The sequence below is a fragment of the Xiphophorus couchianus genome, chromosome 18 (genome assembly GCF_001444195.1).
Source record: "Xiphophorus couchianus chromosome 18, X_couchianus-1.0, whole genome shotgun sequence".
Lineage (NCBI taxonomy): Eukaryota > Metazoa > Chordata > Actinopteri > Cyprinodontiformes > Poeciliidae > Xiphophorus > Xiphophorus couchianus.
This window is the reverse complement of record NC_040245.1, coordinates 6,914,210-6,931,947: the sequence shown is the minus strand read 5'-3', so window position 1 is coordinate 6,931,947 and position 17,738 is coordinate 6,914,210. Positions and strand designations below refer to the sequence as shown.

The following is a 17,738-nucleotide window of genomic DNA, read 5'->3' as shown; positions in this document are numbered from 1 at the left end:
ATAAGTGTTTTCAGGTCACCAAGTCTCCTGTAGGCCTGTAGGATTTTTCACACAATTATCTAGGTTGCTGATAAATGTGGCTGCTCCTGTATTTCAAAGTCTCCATCATTCCTGGAAATGTTCAACCTATAACCCACCTGAGAGACCTGAAAGCAGAAATCAGTTCATACTTTGACTTCATTAAAACCTCTTGCGTTGCTGTATGAGACCTGATCGGCAGGAACAGGAAGTGCACGTATAAAGAAATCTGATATGTGATTTATCGGTTTGTGTACAGCCGAGGGCTTTGCTGAATCAGCTCGTCTCATGTGTCTGCAAGTGCAAAGTAACTGTGGGAAATCTCTGCAGCTCGACTTTTAACCTAAGTAACCATAAGCGAATAGAACTAAACTAGTAAACTTCATTCATCTTTTGCAGGTACATGTTTTTCTTCTTGTTGTAGACAAGACAAGTCTGTACTCATAATAATGAGTACAGACCAAAAGTTTGGACACACAGGTGTGTCCAAACCTTTGGTCTGTACTGTATGTCAAGCCTTCACAAGGATGTTTTTATTTCTACTGTGTAAGGGATAGAAATGGGGAGTAAAACCATGAAGCAGAGCAGTTTTCAGTAGTTTAATTTTTTGCTAACAGGTTGATATGTGTGAAAAAGACATTTACTGAAGTTCTGTTTGTGCACAGAGCAGATTAATCCAGCCTTTGTTTAACCCTTTGCCGGTTCACATTTTTGTGAGAAAAAAAACCCAAAAAACACTGATCATTATAATGAGGATTGGCAACAGGACAGTTTTATTAAATGTCCAGTTAGATTTTATGAGCTGAATGAACTTTTAAAACAGCAGAGGATAAATTCTTAGATTTGGCGATGAGAGCTTAATGCAGGTGGATTTGTGGGCACGGCTGAGATCAGAGGGACTTTCAAGGCTCTTTTTCTGCACAGGAATTCAGTCAGGAAATCCTTTGCAGACATCCTTTATTAATTTTTTTTTTTGCCTGAAAAGATGAAGGGAAATGGCAGTAAAGTTGTGCCTCTGATTTCCTCCACTTTGCAGAATTGAGCAGCTGCAAAACTTCCTCCAGCAGAGATATTTGAGAAACCTGACTGGCACATATGAGCTCATGTGAGTCAAAATGATCCAAGTAAATATTTTAGAGCTTTTTTATTGTATTGTGATCGGGTAAGTAAATAAGTTGGTAAATTTCACAGATATAAAAAGTATGGAAGTATAGAATTCTAGAGATAGGCAAGGGAAAAAAGGCTCAAATTTAAAATTTATCTTGTATATGTTTTTCTTCTGCTTCAAAACAACTTAAAGACACATTCTTACAAGATTTACATCCAACCTCACTCCATCTTGTTACATTACTCATGCTTTTGTTTGTGTGTCCTTCGACCCTGAGGGAGAGTCTGGGCTGTTTTACGTTGCAGTTTAGTCTTTAATATGTAGTAAACAATTTATTAAACGTCAGTGAATCTCCAGCCCACAAAGAGAATGAAGTAAAGGTTTAACAGCTCTCACTCATGTTACTGCTGTGATATATGTGAATGTGCTCAGCTGTTACTAAAGCTATAACCATGACCATGCTGTGGTCAGTGGGATTATGGCCAAGATGCAGTTGTCTTCGATGGCTGTAACACCATATAAGCATCAGTCATGTACATTCTGTCAGTACATCAATACTGTACTTCTGTGATATGTTAACTTCAAATACTCCCACAGCTGGACAGGGATCCTCATCAGCCGTTTCAAACAATATCTCCGTAAAAACTGGGGCTTTAAATGCACAAAGTGCAGAGCAGCTCAAAGTCTGTTCAGAGACATATAGTGATTGAAAAATGATCTGTATCATATACTTTATCAAAGATTCCAATTTCTTTAAAATATTAAAATATTAGAATTTCACTTCTGGGGTGGACCAAAACTCCAGCTGCTCATGAACAGCAGGAATGTGGCGCCCACTGAGTGAAAATCAAAATACTGTATTCCAGTTGGAGACGGATTAATCAGGCATTTCATTGGCTACTTTCAGATGTTTTAATAAGTAGAGTGCATTACATATCGTATTCTTCCTTTACAATTCCACTGTATCCTGTATATAACCTATGCAACATTTTATGTGTATTATTTTAATTCAACAAATAAATGTGACACATTATTGGCAAGGCCTTGAATGGGGTAGTGGTGTTGTATCCAAAATAAAAGAAAGAGATTAAAATAATATCAAGCATTATGACTGGATTTATAATTTCTCAACTAGTGCGCCACCTTACATTGCAAATATATCACAACATCATTGTCTGCAATAATAAAAAATATTACAAACAACTGTTTGGAATCCAATATCTCTTGGTTGTTATGCTGCAAGTATCACAAATTTTTAATTTCACTGAACTACTAAATGTCCATACTTCACATACGCGATAGTATCTAAGATGATTAACATTCATCATAATAACAGAAAACTTTAATGTGGATTTATTACAGCTGGTTACATTATCATTATATTTAACATTACAGTATGATCACTGAATCATTTTTAGATATGCAGCCCCATTTCTACCTTTTCTCTATAAGCTGAGACAAGAACAAAAAAGCATTTGCATTACTGAACAGATCCCTACTTGCTATGCAAAATTTATTGTAGAAAGTCCCAAATAATATGGCAAAGTAACAAATCTTTCAGTGACCTTTTTTGAAGGATTCATCCACCCAAGTTACTGCTTCTGCCACTATATTAAGAGAACCAAAAACCATTAGCAGTGCTGCACAGCTTGAACATGGCTTGCTGTCCCTTTAATTGTACTAGCTCTGAAAATGCAGACCCTTTCATAGTAAATGCAGCCATCAACAATGCTAAGAGCCTCCTGTTCTGCCTGCAGCACAGCATGCAACTCTTATTCACTTCTCAGAAGACAACATAGTTTCTTCCATGTCAAAGTGATGAGCCATGGTCGATGTAAGTTCTGTCGTTCTTGTTGCATTTATAAGTGCGCACAACAACAAAAAATCAGAAATTAGAATTGAAAATACAGCACAAAGTAACAGCTGCCACATAATGCGTTATTTATGACAATATCTATACAACTGATGGGGAAACAGATAAGTTAAAATTATATGGTGCATTCTTTGTTTTGTTTTCCTCTCTGTTAATGTTTCTCAACATTGCAAAAAACAGGGCAGATATTCAGTCATTCCTTCATTGTAATTCAAAAATATAATTTGATCATTTCTTTGTTCCTTTCCCTCCAGTCATCATTATTTATAATGTTGTTGTTAAATCCTTCTTTTAGGACTAGTGAGGTCTGTCCTAGTTTCCACTTTTGTTTACAGTCATATTTATACAGGACATCTGAAGCTTGATGAGCTTCTGTCTCCTGTTTTAATACTACATAGTTTTATCTATGTCACATATAGACCTGGGAGAGTTGTATTAAGTGTTCATTCATACTACATGATATATACTTCAGGTTAACTTGCTTACAAACAAGTTTTCTAAAAACTATAAATCCTAGCAGATTTATAGTTACCTGTGTGTCCTACAAGAACCACTGATATTTTATTCAGGTTCACATTAAAATCTGACATTTACTGATACTGAGTCCCACTATAATGCCTCTTTAAAGTTAAAGTAATTACTTCTCTGAATGTCTGACTTTTCTTGAGTCTGTATTCTCCAGTTAACGTTTAATCAATTACTAAATTAGTTGACGATTATTTCAATAATCAGTTCATCACAATTAATCCAAAGAATCATTTCAGCTCTAATGACAAATATTGTGGGATCAGGCTGTAATACCAATTCTAATGTCATGCTGTTTTTATTTTGCTCTTGTCTTACAGACTCCAAAAAGATGTAATGAGGACATCTCTTCAAAATTTGCTCTTATCTGAGACATTCTGATTCCTTCAGTGCTGGAAAAAAGCATGTCATTATGTGCTCCTCTTCCGCATGTAAGGCTTTTAAATGAGAAGGCAGAGATTTATAACTGACGCTATGGATGAGTGATGTGAATGACCTCCTTAGGGTGCCACAGACTCTTAACTTTGTCCATAATGTGTGATCAAGTAGAAGAAGTTGGTGACCGGGAATTGAGGAACAACAACCAGCAGGGTGCTGGTGATGCAAATGCCAACAGAGTTCAGACAGAGGAGGATGATGGGAGAACTGGACATACTGGCTCTCTGTCAGGGATAATGACTGAGACAGCAGAGCAAGACAAAGTCATCATCTGGGGCACAGACTCTCAGTGTGACGACCCTGAGCTGGCTGAGTTTGAGATGTTGGAGTGTCAGGAGTTGGAGGCTTATTTGGTTGAGGATGGGGAAGATTTTGTTGGGCTCACAGAAAGGAAGAAACATCAAGAGGAGACCTCACCGTGTAGTAATGCCACAGAAAAACAGGCAACAGGTGGTACAAATCGTAAAGGAATGAAGTCGGTTGTGGATGTTGCTTGTGAGCAGGAGTCATCAGCGTCTCATGTCTCTGATTCTGATGTTTTTGTGACCTGCTTGTCCACCACAGCTACTCCGACGACAGACTCCTGGCATGTTGCCCCTGGTAACCACTCTGCCCTCTCAGAGGATCTTACTGTGGCCTCCCAAACCTGTAGCATCGTCTCTGAGCGAGACAAAGCCCCCCCAAAAGCTGATCTCTCCTTGTCAGCTAGAAAAAGCCCAACACACCAGCAAGATTTAGACATGAATTTAAATTCAACACCTCATCCAGAGATTATTGTACCACAACAGCAAGTGGAGAATGGTGTCTTAAGCGAGGATGTAAGCAACGAGCAGAACACAGATAATAACCAGAGGAATGTGGAAGGAAAAACCATTTCAAAGGGAGATTGTGATAATACAGACCACAAAGCTTTATTCTGTGTAGAAAGCAAAACTAAAATGGATAAAAGCACACAAGCCAGTGAAATCCTTGAGTTGATAAAACCAGTCAATAGTGGTGCAAAAGCAACTCATCCATCAAGTGAACCAAAAGCCATAAGAAAACAAGGCTCATTTGATAACGGTCTAAAGAAACAAAACTCTTTTGACAGGAGTTTCAAAAAGCAGCCATCCTTTGAGAATTCTTTCAAGAAGCAGCTTTCTTTTGATAACAGCCTGAAAAAGCAGGGCTCCTTTGAGAACAGCTCCAGCTTGTCATCTCAGGAGCGGAGGAAAACATGGGGAAGCCCTGGTCGATCTGCAGCCCCGGCAACTCCCAAAACTACCTCCTGCTCACCCAAAAGACAACCGCCAGGTTCTCCAGCTAAAGTCCAGGGCACAAGGGCTTTGAGTTTGGAAAGAAGTGCTGCTTTTCAAAAAACTGTTGGTCAGATTGTCAGACTTCCGAATAAAATAAACATAAATAGTGGCATTCCCAAACCCATCTCTCAACAGAAAGAAAATGAGCCCAAAATTCCCCCTCTACCACAGAAGCCCAAAAATGTGAGACCAAAAATCATTACATACATTCGAAAAAGCACACCAGCAAAATCACAAGACACCAACACCCAGTCTGAAGGCTTAACAAAGGCAACTCAACCACTATCTTCTTCTGGTGCACAAGCTGAGAAGGATTCAAAGGGGGTTCCTCAATCCAGATCCACTCCGGTTCTCAGCTCCTCCAATGTACTGTTCGACAAATATCGACAGGAGTTGCAGAAGGCAGGGTACTATCCGCCAGGCGCAGCTCCGATGGGCGTGAAACCTCCAGGGTACACCGCACCTCAGAGGGTGAGCGGGAAATCAGAGAGCTTTCATGAAGAAATGTCGAAGAAATACGTCCAAGAGGTGAGATGTAGATTCTGGATTTCACCTATTCCTAACATAGAATGACAATCAAGATGTAACATAATCAATCTCCCTTACCTTTTTAATTTTTTTTCCCATTGCATCCCTCAACTTCAATATATTCATTGTGAAAGGAAATGTAGCTCTTGTGACAGTAATTGGTTGCTAATGTCCTTCATCAGCATCTTTACCAAGACGGTGGAGGCGTCTATCGTTCACCTAGAACTCTGAGGCCTCAGCTAGGTTTGGGGGCAGTCACCAGGCAGCCCGCGGCCAAGACAAGAGTCCCGCAGATGGGTCAGAGGTCAGCTCCACTATCCTGCCATGCAGCAAGCGTGTCCACCCCAGGCCTCCAGGACCAAACAGGTAAGATGGAGGAAAGTTAACCTCCATCAGTTTGAGAAATCTTTAAAAGGTTAACATTAGGACTTTCTGTCAATATTCATTGCATATTTCAACTTTTTCAAGCCCTATTGTGCTTTGGTACATGCTGGTCTCTTCTATATTGTGCTCTAAATTTCTGAATAGATGTATTTTTTACTAGGTTTATGATTTTGTAATGTTTATTTATTTATTTAAATTAGATCAATTTAAGCAGTCATGTCACCACAATTATAACCTAAAAAGGGAACCCCAGCTTCATTGTGTTGTATTCCACATGGAAAACCACATATATTTCTGCCAAGGTCCAGAAATTACACCCAAAACTGTCCTGCTGAAGTCGGGCCAGTCCGGTCTCCGTCCTCCAGGCTTTTCCAGCCTTCCAGCTGCTCGACTAGCTGCTTTAGGCGTCATACGCAGCTCCAGCGCCTCATCGTTGTCCAGCAGCCAGTCCAACGACAGCTGTCACAACGACCAATGTCACTGTAAGTCGCGATGCTTTTTCTATTTGACTGTGCTTTGATTATACAGGCGCAAGTCAATAAATATAGAAAACTGTCGTAACATGTTTTATTTCATTTATTTGAATAAGAAAGTGAAACTCATATTCATTAAACACAGAGGGATTTATTTAAAGTGATGACCATTGCCTTACAGTACTCATGAAATTTAGAATATCACTTCACACAATTAAGAAATGATTCTATTCCAGAAATGTTATATTGTAGCAATGTTAAAAGTTTGTTTTCCTCTCTCTACAATGATGTGGCTTAAGTGGTTTTCTCATTAAATATTGGGATTTTGTTTGTTTTTTAATATTGGGCAAACAAACTGAACCTAAAAGGCTTGTTAAGATATACTGATTAACATCACAATTAAAGCTTACATCTCTTAATATTCATAAATGTGCATCTTAATATAATAGAATATCAATAAAAAGTTAGTTATTTTCAGTAATTCAAGTCAAGGAATAAGACATTCTTAGATTGATTACAAAAAGAGTGCTGCAGTATTTCTAGTGTTTCATAATTACAGCTTACAGCACATACCCCAAATTGATGAGCGATCAATTTGTAAGATTTATTTAACTGTGATTTATTTTCATAAAAGGATGCTTATTAAAAACTGTATTGTGTTCCAATCAATTTATAACAACTTTATCTTTTGGCTGCCAAAAACATAGCTTTGATCCATCCATGTATGGTCTCCTGAAAGTGTGCTGTAGTAAGATGGCAGCAATACAATTTTAGCTAAAATAAAAAAAGAAAAAAAAACGGATCATGCTAACCAGAATCCAAGAGTTTGTTGCAACTTCTAATATAAAGGTACCAATCAGAGTGCCTGAGGCCTCTACTCATCGTGTTGTTGTTGTGGAGGTTTGACTAATATTGCACATGCAGCCCAGCATGCAAACAACAGCATAAATTGCTGTATAGCTCTGCCTATTAGTCAGTGCTCTTCCTGGCTTGGTATCAGCTTCAGTTAAAGGGAAAATGTGCTGACTCTCCCAGGTGGATTCAGACTGCTGCAGTGTGAAGAGATGCGACAGTCCCTGTGAAAGTATCACACAGACCTACAGGGTGTTCATTTTAGAGCCAGACTATATTAAGCTGCAGCAGTTGTAAGATTCAGGCAGTTAAGTGTGTAGTAGTGTACAGTGCAATCTGATCTGGACTAAGGTCACAGTAAAGATGCTCAAGGGCAAAAGACTCCGTTTTTTTCAGTTTGAAAGTGTCACATTACCTGTAGAAAGTGGAGTTGTGTCAGCACAACCATTGATTTAGCAGCTGAATGTTTTATAAGTAATGTAATCTGTTTGTCTGGTTTTTGACTTCCTGTTTACGCAGACATAGTAAACTTTAATCTAGACATGTTTGTATGTAAAAATGGTTAGAAACAACTCAAATTAAAAACTAGAAATGCACTAAGTACGATATTCCTCGCATTTCCAATTTTACATTATTACCATAACTTATAGTGTAGCAGAGCGTAAGGGGGAGGGTGTAAGCGGCGCATACTCAAGCCTGATTGACAATTCTAACTGAGACCTTCCCCCTGGCTCTGATTGGTTGTTTCTGAACTATCAGTGTATTTCTGCAAATGGCAATAGCACTACAGGGAGGAGCTTCATTTTTTTGCTTTTCTGTCTCATTTTGTACAATCATGACAAAGTAACAGTTTTAACAAATATGTATAAAACATATTTTTTTAATAAAAGATACATATTGCAATTTTGACTAGGAAAAGCATCCTGCAAGTTTCTTGTTAATAGTTTCAAATATGGTTATTATGAAGGTAACCACATTTAATACATAAATTGTATTAAAGTACTGGCTGTTGGATGGTACATTTGAATATTGAAAGTGTGAGTTATTATTTTTTACAGATTTTTTTATTGGCAAAATGATTACCATTTTGCTGCTAATATTGTATTCTCTTAAAGAAAATGTGTTTTGTTCATATTTTCTCCACATCTAAAACTGTTCATAATATAAAAAACAAACAAACTGAGATGCAGTAACATGTTTGCAGCATTTCTTTTTTGTGCTCTTGGTAGTTTAGACATTTAGAACATTCTCTACAGAAATGTCTTTTTAAGCTGCTGGTTACACAGAAACTGAGTAGCAAAAATATACAACCATCTTTGGTATATTTTACACCAAAGATGGTTTTTGCATCTCTGGTGCAAAAACCAGAAATGCAATAAAGATGTTTGCAGCAATGCTTTTTTGTGCTTTTGGTTATTTAGAAAATTTGCTACTGGAGTGTCTTTAAGTTGGAAAGAATTCTTCTTTCGATTTGAAATCACATTAACGTCAGCTTAAATAGTCTAGTTTTCCTCTAACATGTCACAGGGCTGCTGCTTTTTCCAGACATACCTGCAGGTAAAGCACAGAGATTCACGTTTATCTGTCTCCTTCCTTTGTAGATCCCTGCTCTGGCGGTGATGAAACACTTCCACACAAAGCCGTCATAGACAGTGAAACCTCCCAGGCTAAGGGCCGGGTTCAGCCCTCCAGCACTACGAGTCTGCAGAATCGTAACCTATCACCCCAACATGGCTCCTCCCTTGGTACAGTCACACATCGCACAGACAGGAAGAAATAGTTTTCCGATATCCAGTTTCAGTGTGTGTGCTTGTGAGCGATTATCAATTTAGAGTTATCCTGAGGTGAGATCACGTTATTTCCATGCCTGGATGTGAATTTTGACAGCTGGTTTTAGACCTCGAGCTGTGCCGGATCATTTGATTTTGTCACCAAAAGAAGCCATTAAAAAAGAAAAATTGCAGATAAGTGCTGCAAACCATTTCTTATTTCTCTTTAATGAAGTTTGTTTTGTATATTTTTAGATAAAGCATTTGAATAGCACTGTTGCCTTTTAGGAAGAAAGAGTTAGGTTCTGGGATCTCTCCTCCAGCTTCTTCCCAAACACATGACCATTTGTTAATTGGTCTTTATATAGTGAATGTGTGTGTGCACGTTTTTTGGTCCTGCTGGTGTTTTTGTACTGCCTTGTAACTGGTGACCTGTCCAGGATGTACTTCTATCTCCTTATCTAATGACCACTGGAAATTGGCACAGGCATCCCCTTGCATGCAAGGACAAACTGGCATAGAAAATAAATGGATAAAATGACTTTTTTTTTCTTACCCAAAATATTTAAAAAAAGAAAAACAGAAATAGTAATTAGGCTTTTCTTAGAGCATTGTGTTTTTGTTGAGAGGTTTTGCTTCATTTTCTGCTTTTTTAAGTTGTATCTTAGCATGATATTTTAAAACCAAAAACAGCAATCACAGAGTGATTCCTTTATGATCAACAATGTCTTAATGACCAGTTTCCTCACTAATAGTCTAATTAAGGATTTCTGAAAGAATGTGCAGAACACCACAACTGCAGGCCTCGGTGCTGTTGTAACTACTGCTTAGCGCTGCAGTTCAGAAGTGATGAAGCACCACACACTGCACTTCCTTTCTGCTCCTGTAGGAGGCAGTGAGCTCGATCAAATTCCTCATTTTAATATTTGATTTGAATGTTGGAAATCATCCCCATCTAGTGGTAATTCTGTGTATTTCGTAGCTGCCCGGTTCGTCTGTACTGTCCCCTTTTTAACCGGCATTGTATCTAGGATTTTTACTATCATACAATAATTATTTATTCAAGGCAAATATATTTTAATGTTTTATTTTAATGTTTTTATCGCTTTTCATGAGATTTACTAAGTCATAAATCTAATTAGATTACATTTATAAACTTAAAGTTTCTTACACAATTACACTTTTTAACAATTCTCACACGAATTTAATTTAATTTTGCCCTGATTTTAAAGACCAATGGAAATTGGTGTGAAATTCAGTTTCAGTTTTTCAGTCTTAACTAAAAAATTGTCTCTTGTACTTATGTGTTGCCTTTGACTGGCCCATTTTAGTACATAATGTATAGCTGTTGAAATATTTTTGTTTTCACAATTCTTTTCTGAAAAATTTGTATGAGTTGAAAAGGTTTCAATTTTGATAAAACCTCTGGTTTTTGACATGCATGCCATGCTGGGGTTTAAGCCAGAGGAGGATATACCTTGAAGAAAGCAAACTCTAAGAAAGGACATCCTTCTAAATTATGTAATGTATTCTTATAGGTAACCCATTATGTAATAATCATGTTTATTCTTTACTAGAATCTATTTTGGAACTCTTTTGATGTAACCTCCTAATTTTTGGCATGTATTCTATGCTTTGGGAAATCAAAGAATGCTTTCATCTTGGACATTTTGCAGCAGATCACCAGTTTTCTATTCTGCATAGTGTCGAGGACAAACCTGCAGAAGGACACAGAGGCTGTGCTCTCACCAAGATCTTCCCCTAAAAGATGTGCTGTGGTTCCACCAAAGCCACAATCACCCTGTGAGTCTGTCATGTCACACTGCTCACACGTCAAACTTCTCTCTGCTTTACACGGATGATGTACTCACAGGTTGTGTCCTATATGATATGATGTCATCTTAAGTTTGTTCCATGTCAATTGCTGCTTCCGTTCCTTTAAAAATTTAAATTGCGTTCACAATCTCTGCTCCTCATTTCCTGATCTTACACACGGGCGACCTGACGTTGTCATAGCAACAAGCTACAGTAGCAGTAATGCTGCTATAGCTCCCTCTGTGCCTGTTCTTCCAGCTCAGATTACATCAGTGCTCGCCACCAATTTTGCTTTATTCAGAGACCACTGAGACAGAGAAGCGGTAGTAACATATAGAGTTGCAGTACAGTGAACAATGCTCCAATACAGGACACACATCATGCGGTCCTACTTGAAAAGTAGGAAGCTGCTCCTCTTTCCACAATGTGCAGAAATCGATCTTATTTCCTCTTCCCCGCTTGGGGATTTGCCAAGAAAGGAAAATTAATTATACAAAGCAAACAGAGCTCATCGTTGTAAAGTTGTATGACTCATTGCAGTTAGTACAAGTTCACCCCATTAGTTTATAATATCATAAAAAATGATTCATTTCATCAGTTTAATCTAAAAAGTAAAGTTTATGTAGATTCAGAGGAGTCCAATTAGTTAGATAATGTTCAAACATACAGTGGCGAACTGTATATTATGTATATATATATACATATATAAATTTTTATTTATTTATTTTTTTAATCTGAAAAGGGGGCCATAGTTGCAAGGAAATATCATTGATTAGTATATTTCCTCTGATCATTTTTACTTTGACTCTCATCTGAGTCTAATCAATAACATTTTGGTTATCTGTGCTCCTACCTCGCGGTCGAACAGCAGCGGTTCCTCGGACAGGACGGTGTCAGGAAGTGGACCGGGCTCTGATCCAGCGGCTACAGGAGCGATGTGAGCAGCAGGCCCTGCAGCTGCAGACTCTCCAGGTCCAGCTGAAGAAGGCCTCTCTGTGCCTGGATGTTTTCAGCATCACCACTCTGCACTTTTGTGATAAGGTAGGCTCTGCAGAAATAAATACTCCTTTAGAGCTAAGATTAGATTCTGTCAGTTCTATGTGAAAAAAAAAAGTTGCACGTAGGGTCAGTTAGCTGTGATGTCTAAGATTTAAGAGCTTTAGATAAGTAAATTGTTTTTTAGGGAAGAATGTTAAGAATATGGTTGAATTAGCTTTCTTGTGTTGAAGGAAGCTATGGTTGAAGCAAACAAGATTACACACTATCACTTCATAAGGACAATGCACAAATTTTATGGTGTAAACAGTATCATCATTGAACTTGCTTCCATTTAGATCCCCATTTAGCTGCATGGTTTTAAACTATTTCTGACCAATAGTGTCTGATAGAGCCAGCTGAGAGAATCTCACTGTGAGCTTCAATACAACTACAAAGCATCCAACATCCCTTTGTTCAAAAGACACCTGTAGCATCCAGTTGCTACTGTCAAAGCAAGTTCCTTTGATTTCTTTAAATCTTTTTTTTCACATCAAGTGTGAGTCTGCAGCATCAGGGCTCATCAAACTTGAGGACTTCCAAAGATTTTATATTTATTTAAAATGGGAAAAAGAAGACTAGTTGTATTTTGCCTTCAATATATAGAGTGCCTTAAGGGAGCATTTTTACCTCCTAAACTTTATGACATTTTGATATGATGTCACAAACGTTTGGTGTATTTTAGATTTTCAATCAGGTCAATATAATAGTTAAAAGGGAAGTGTAAATTTGGGTGTTGTTTATACTTAAACAATAACAAGGAAGCTGGTCAGAGATTAGATGACAGAAAGATGAAGGGAAACAAATACAGAAAATAATAGATATTAGAAATATCTTTATTATCCCTCAGTGGAGAATTTAAGATGTACCACTAGCAAAATAACAGTCATACAGATTTGTGCTTCTATTATTGGATTCAAAATTAGTTGTGCAGGTAAGGACACTCTACTAAAATCCAGATGTATTTGAAGCCAGAGGAATTGACATAGAGAGCCTAATACAAGTATGTGCCACACTTTTCAGTTTTGCAGTAAAGAAAGGAAGTTGTAAACAAATTTGAAAGTAATTGAACATTTTTCTTCCGCTTCACAGTTTCGGATTTCACATAAGAATCACATTAAAATACACTTATAGCATATATATGTATAAGTTTATGAATGATATGTGACACTACATGAAAAAGTTAAGGAAGCATGAGAACTTTAGCTATTTACTGTTTAATGCACTAAGATGTTTCCACTGCGTGATTTGTTGTAGATTTTATTTTGTGCTTTGTTGACTCTGGGCTGCTTTGCAAATACATTAGTTCAAAATCTTCAAGATATTTAAGAAAGTAAAAAAAATTCCAAATTAAAGTTCTATACCAAAGTTTGTTTTTATGCTGAAATAATAGTAGAGGACACATTCATTCTCAATGAAGCCTATACTGAAATTTGGACTGTGAAACACTTCGGGTGTTCCCTAAAAAAATCTAAGGAAAATATAAAAGATATTTCAATTAATTTCCTATTATACTTATGCAAATGCTAATAATGGTGCTGTGTGTGCTGCTTTTTAACTATTGTCTTGTCCTTTTATCTCTTCCTTTGATTTTATTTTATTTGTCCTACTATGAGCCCAACCCATTATGAGTAGATTAGCTCATTCTGGATTGAATTAAAACTCCTTTTGATTAAAAAGTATTAAATGTTTTAAACTGTGCTTGGGCTGAACTATTTAGGCAGTTTTTGTCAGATGTATGCTGTTGTGTAATTCTGCAGCTTCTGTAGGAGAAAAAAGAATAATAATAAGCCAATATTTCCCGCTAATCTGAGAATCTATGCATTTATTGATCAGGTCACTCCCCTGTTTCTTCGTCTGCCTTCAGAGATTCAAAGATGCTGTGTGCGTGTGTCTGGGTGTGTTGCTCTCTGTCATGCTTATGACTGTGGTATGGGGCGTGTTGGTGGGGGGTTGAGAGGAGGACAGTCAGAGCTGGGCTGGGTCTGGCTCTCTTTGTTCCAGTAGAGAGAAATGATGCTCGCAAACCAAGCAGCGAGGTGAGCTTTTGGTCGTTCTCTTCTCTCCTCTCTTCTCTCCCTCTCCTCCGCCTGCCTCATCCCTCCCCTCTGCTTTGACATTCTTTCTGCATCTTTCTTTTCACTTCCCATCTGTCCCTGCTGCCTCCCCATCAGGCTAAGGGATGCTGCCGTTTGCTAGCCTAATATGGGCCATTGCTGCTGCAGGCTTCATTTTCTCCCTCTCTGCTGTCTGGACCAAACGGTAAAGACAGTGTCTACTGCAGGCAGTAAGCTTGTTTTTGTCCGGCACCGAGGATTCCTTGATGCATTTGTAGCTTTGCTCATGTGTGTTTGGTGCTGTAGGAGTCTGAATGCGTGTGTCTATATGATCATTATGTTCACTTGTTTCCTAGCGACAGAGCCGGCAGAGAGCAAAGAGCTAGGAATGATTGTGCTGAGTCAAAGCTGCCTGAGTTTCCAGGAAGACGGCATGGAATAATTTTGCAGCTGTGCTTCATTCTGATATAATAATTTCAGTGTTGGGGTGTGTGTGCGTGTGTGTGTGTGCATTTATCGATCAGATTCCTGTGTGCTGTGTCAATGTCTCTCCTCTCCTCCTAACATGTGAATAGGCTTTGATCTAAACTCCTCCATTGTAAACTTGCTTTTCTGTCAAAATGTGAAACTTCATCCAACTTCCCACACAATTGATTGCATATTGTTTAGGGGAATTATTATCAAAACAGCCGGATACAAATCTACTCGACATTTTTCAGATATTTATTTGCAATAGGTTCTGAAAACCATGTATCATTTTCCTTCAATTTAGTAATTCTGCATTACATTGTTTTAGTCAAACACAAAATCCTGAAAACCCAAATTAACTGTTGCTATACTGTGAAAAATAATGCAAAAGTCCAAGGAATATAATTACTGTTGCAAAGCACAGCAGTTTTTAAATGACTTCTGGATGAAAGTTTCATCTTTAACAAGGAGGATTTCTTGCAGCCTCTCATGTTCTTCCTGGCCTTTAAATTGTTACAAGACAAAAACTCCCACCAAATAAGCAGCTACACCACTGAAACTAAAGCTGCACTTAGGCTGGAATAAATGACTGCTTCAAGTTAGTTAACTCTATTTAGAGTTTTTCAGAAACTTATTCTATTTTTTACTCTGTGTAGCACTAAACTAAGGGTATTTAGTCAGACATATGTAAAAATGTATCTATTAATAAATGTCACTTTATTCCCCCCTGAAACATTACATAAAAATGTATTGGTATTCTATAAGGAATAGCTTGTTACCGCCCTTTACTCTAGATTTCTTTTGATACTACAAAACAAAATAATCATGAAAAGTCTGAATCAACAATTTTATTACATACATAAATACTCAATAGTTGCATTTCTAAATTAGATTAAGTTACTTTGCCGGGCAGGAAATTAAAAAGGAAAAAAAAAAGCACAGAGAACTGATAAGCAGAAACCTGGAGGACGGGTGGAGCTTCTGTGTATAAAATGATGCTGAACATGTTTCATCCCTCTTGAGATCATTCCAGTCTCTTAGTGATGATTTTCTGCTGCATAGAAAACCTCTTAGATGGTGACATAATTTCTACTGGGACATACTGTTGACTGTTTCATACATTTTTCAGAAGCTCCACTTTGTTCCCCTCTGAGTCTTTCTCTCTTCAGGATTGTTGAGTTATTTTTGGATTAGAGATTTTTCTGCAGACATTAATTATGATCAGATATCTTGTTGCTGTCTTTTATCTCTCTCTCTCTCTTAAAAAACCTTATTGGTTCATTCATAATTTGGGCCATTCAACACCTACAGGTGTGTGCCGTACAAATATGTTGCAAGATGTTAACCTCTACAAAAACCTACTAATTGCCCCATATTGGCGCAATGCATCTCGGGTCTGTTTAGCTAGTTGAAAAAAGCTTAACGCAAGAAAATGCTTACAGTTGTAGATAGCTTGAAATTTTTAAGACATTTGCTATATTTGTAAAGATGGGTTGAGATAGAAATTTATTACTGGAACTTTGTTCATCATCAGATAATTACATTATCTGATTATCTCTATGTTATTACTGACAGGAGGCGCATCAGTATAATAGCACCGATGAAATATATCTCTGCTACCAATTACAAGATATTTTTAGCAATAATTTGAAGTAAATCAGGTGTTAATCATCTTTTTCTTTTTTTCCCAAATCTGTTGTTCTTGTTAGATCCGGAACATTAACTTTTAACGTCACATTTTCCTATTAATCTCTCAATAAATTTAAGTTTAAAATAGTTAAAACCGTGACAGGCAGAGCCCCCTGAGGATCCAAGCTTATCTTCCTGCCAATGTCTTGACCATTATCTATTGTGCTGAACATGATGGAAATAAAATTCTTTCATTTTGCAGTTTGCCTATTAAATACATCAGTTTGTCTCCCTAAATGTGTCATGTTCTGTTTCATTCCAGAATGAGAGCGCCATTGTGAAAGAGAGGGAGCTGTCCCTGGAGCTCGGCAGAATCAGGGATGAAGTGGGTAAGTGGAAACCTCAGGGAGCCGGACTCCCAACATGTACGTGATAGATGACCTCTTCAGAGAAAAGAAGAGGTGGAAACCTGAATTTATAAGAGTTAAACACTTTTCAATTACACAACTGCACAAACTGGGTTAAATAAACATGCTAACCAGAATGGTTTATTTAAAATCCACTATTTATGAGATGAGGCATAGTACTAAATCTATTATTTTGAACATTTGATGAGTAGCTGATTACCAACATTTGAATCTAGTTTCGCCTCTGTATGTTTTCCAGCTGTTAGTGTCGCGCACTGGGAGCAGCTGCAGCAGGAGAAGGAGGATCAGGAGCACCGTTTTGAGGCTGAGCTGCAGGGGCTGCGGGCTCAGCAGCGGAGCGAGCTGGGAGCGCTGGAGGAGAGGCTGAAGGCTCGGCACACAGAGGAGACCGAGAGCCTGCAGGCCCATCAGCAAGCTGAGCTGGAGGAGCTACAGTTCAGACACCAGGAGCAGGTGCAGCATGCAGAAACAGACTCTAATGTCTTCACTTGCTCAGGATTTTAATGATTTGGCATGCAAACTGAAAATGAAGAACTTTTTGTTGAAAACAAAACTGAAAAATGTTTCAACATTTTCGTTGTAGCTTGAGGAGATGACAGAGAATCATGAGGCATCCTTGACAGAGATGGAGACAGCCCACAATGACACTTTGGACACTTTGCAGGAGGAGCATGCAAGGACAGTAAAGAGTAAGAAGCACTTTTAAAAACTTCTCCTGTGCATATTCTTCAGTTTGAGACGATAATATGTTATGTCTTTTAAAAGATCTGAAAATGGCTCATGAACAACAGAAAAAGTCTCTAGAGGAAGAGTTTGAGAAAATCAGACTTTCACTCCAGGTATGTGTTTTTTCATTTTAAGGTAAAATTTACCACCAGAAAAAAGTAAATCCCTAGCAGATTTGTGTGCGTTTGATTTTCAGGATCAGGTGGACACACTTACGTTTCAGAACCGCAGCCTGAGAGATCGAGCAAAACGCTTTGAAGAAGCTCTTCGTAAGAGCACAGATGAGCAGATAGTTGTAAGTTTTCATGATCCAG

At 37.9% G+C, this 17,738-nt stretch overlaps 1 protein-coding gene across 5 annotated transcripts in view; it reads left to right on the top strand.

Moving 5' to 3' along the window:
* The window catches only part of mtus2b (microtubule associated tumor suppressor candidate 2b), a 31,774-nt gene that overhangs the window by 11,165 nt on the left and 2,871 nt on the right, over positions 1 to 17,738 (top strand). For 2 of the 5 annotated variants that reach the window (XM_027998882.1, XM_027998880.1), the window contains exons 2-12: positions 3,845 to 5,788; positions 5,971 to 6,154; positions 6,475 to 6,654; positions 9,099 to 9,242; positions 10,971 to 11,069; positions 11,935 to 12,122; positions 16,593 to 16,659; positions 16,937 to 17,151; positions 17,282 to 17,387; positions 17,464 to 17,537; positions 17,621 to 17,719. In XM_027998882.1, the coding sequence (XP_027854683.1) occupies positions 4,016 to 5,788; positions 5,971 to 6,154; positions 6,475 to 6,654; positions 9,099 to 9,242; positions 10,971 to 11,069; positions 11,935 to 12,122; positions 16,593 to 16,659; positions 16,937 to 17,151; positions 17,282 to 17,387; positions 17,464 to 17,537; positions 17,621 to 17,719 (3,129 nt within the window). In that variant the 5' untranslated portion in view covers positions 3,845 to 4,015. Of the gene's footprint in view, positions 1 to 3,844; positions 5,789 to 5,970; positions 6,155 to 6,474; positions 6,655 to 9,098; positions 9,243 to 10,970; positions 11,070 to 11,934; positions 12,123 to 14,226; positions 14,379 to 16,592; positions 16,660 to 16,936; positions 17,152 to 17,281; positions 17,388 to 17,463; positions 17,538 to 17,620; positions 17,720 to 17,738 lie in introns of those variants that run through there. The other 3 variants (XM_027998883.1, XM_027998884.1, XM_027998885.1) reach the window with 3 other exon arrangements.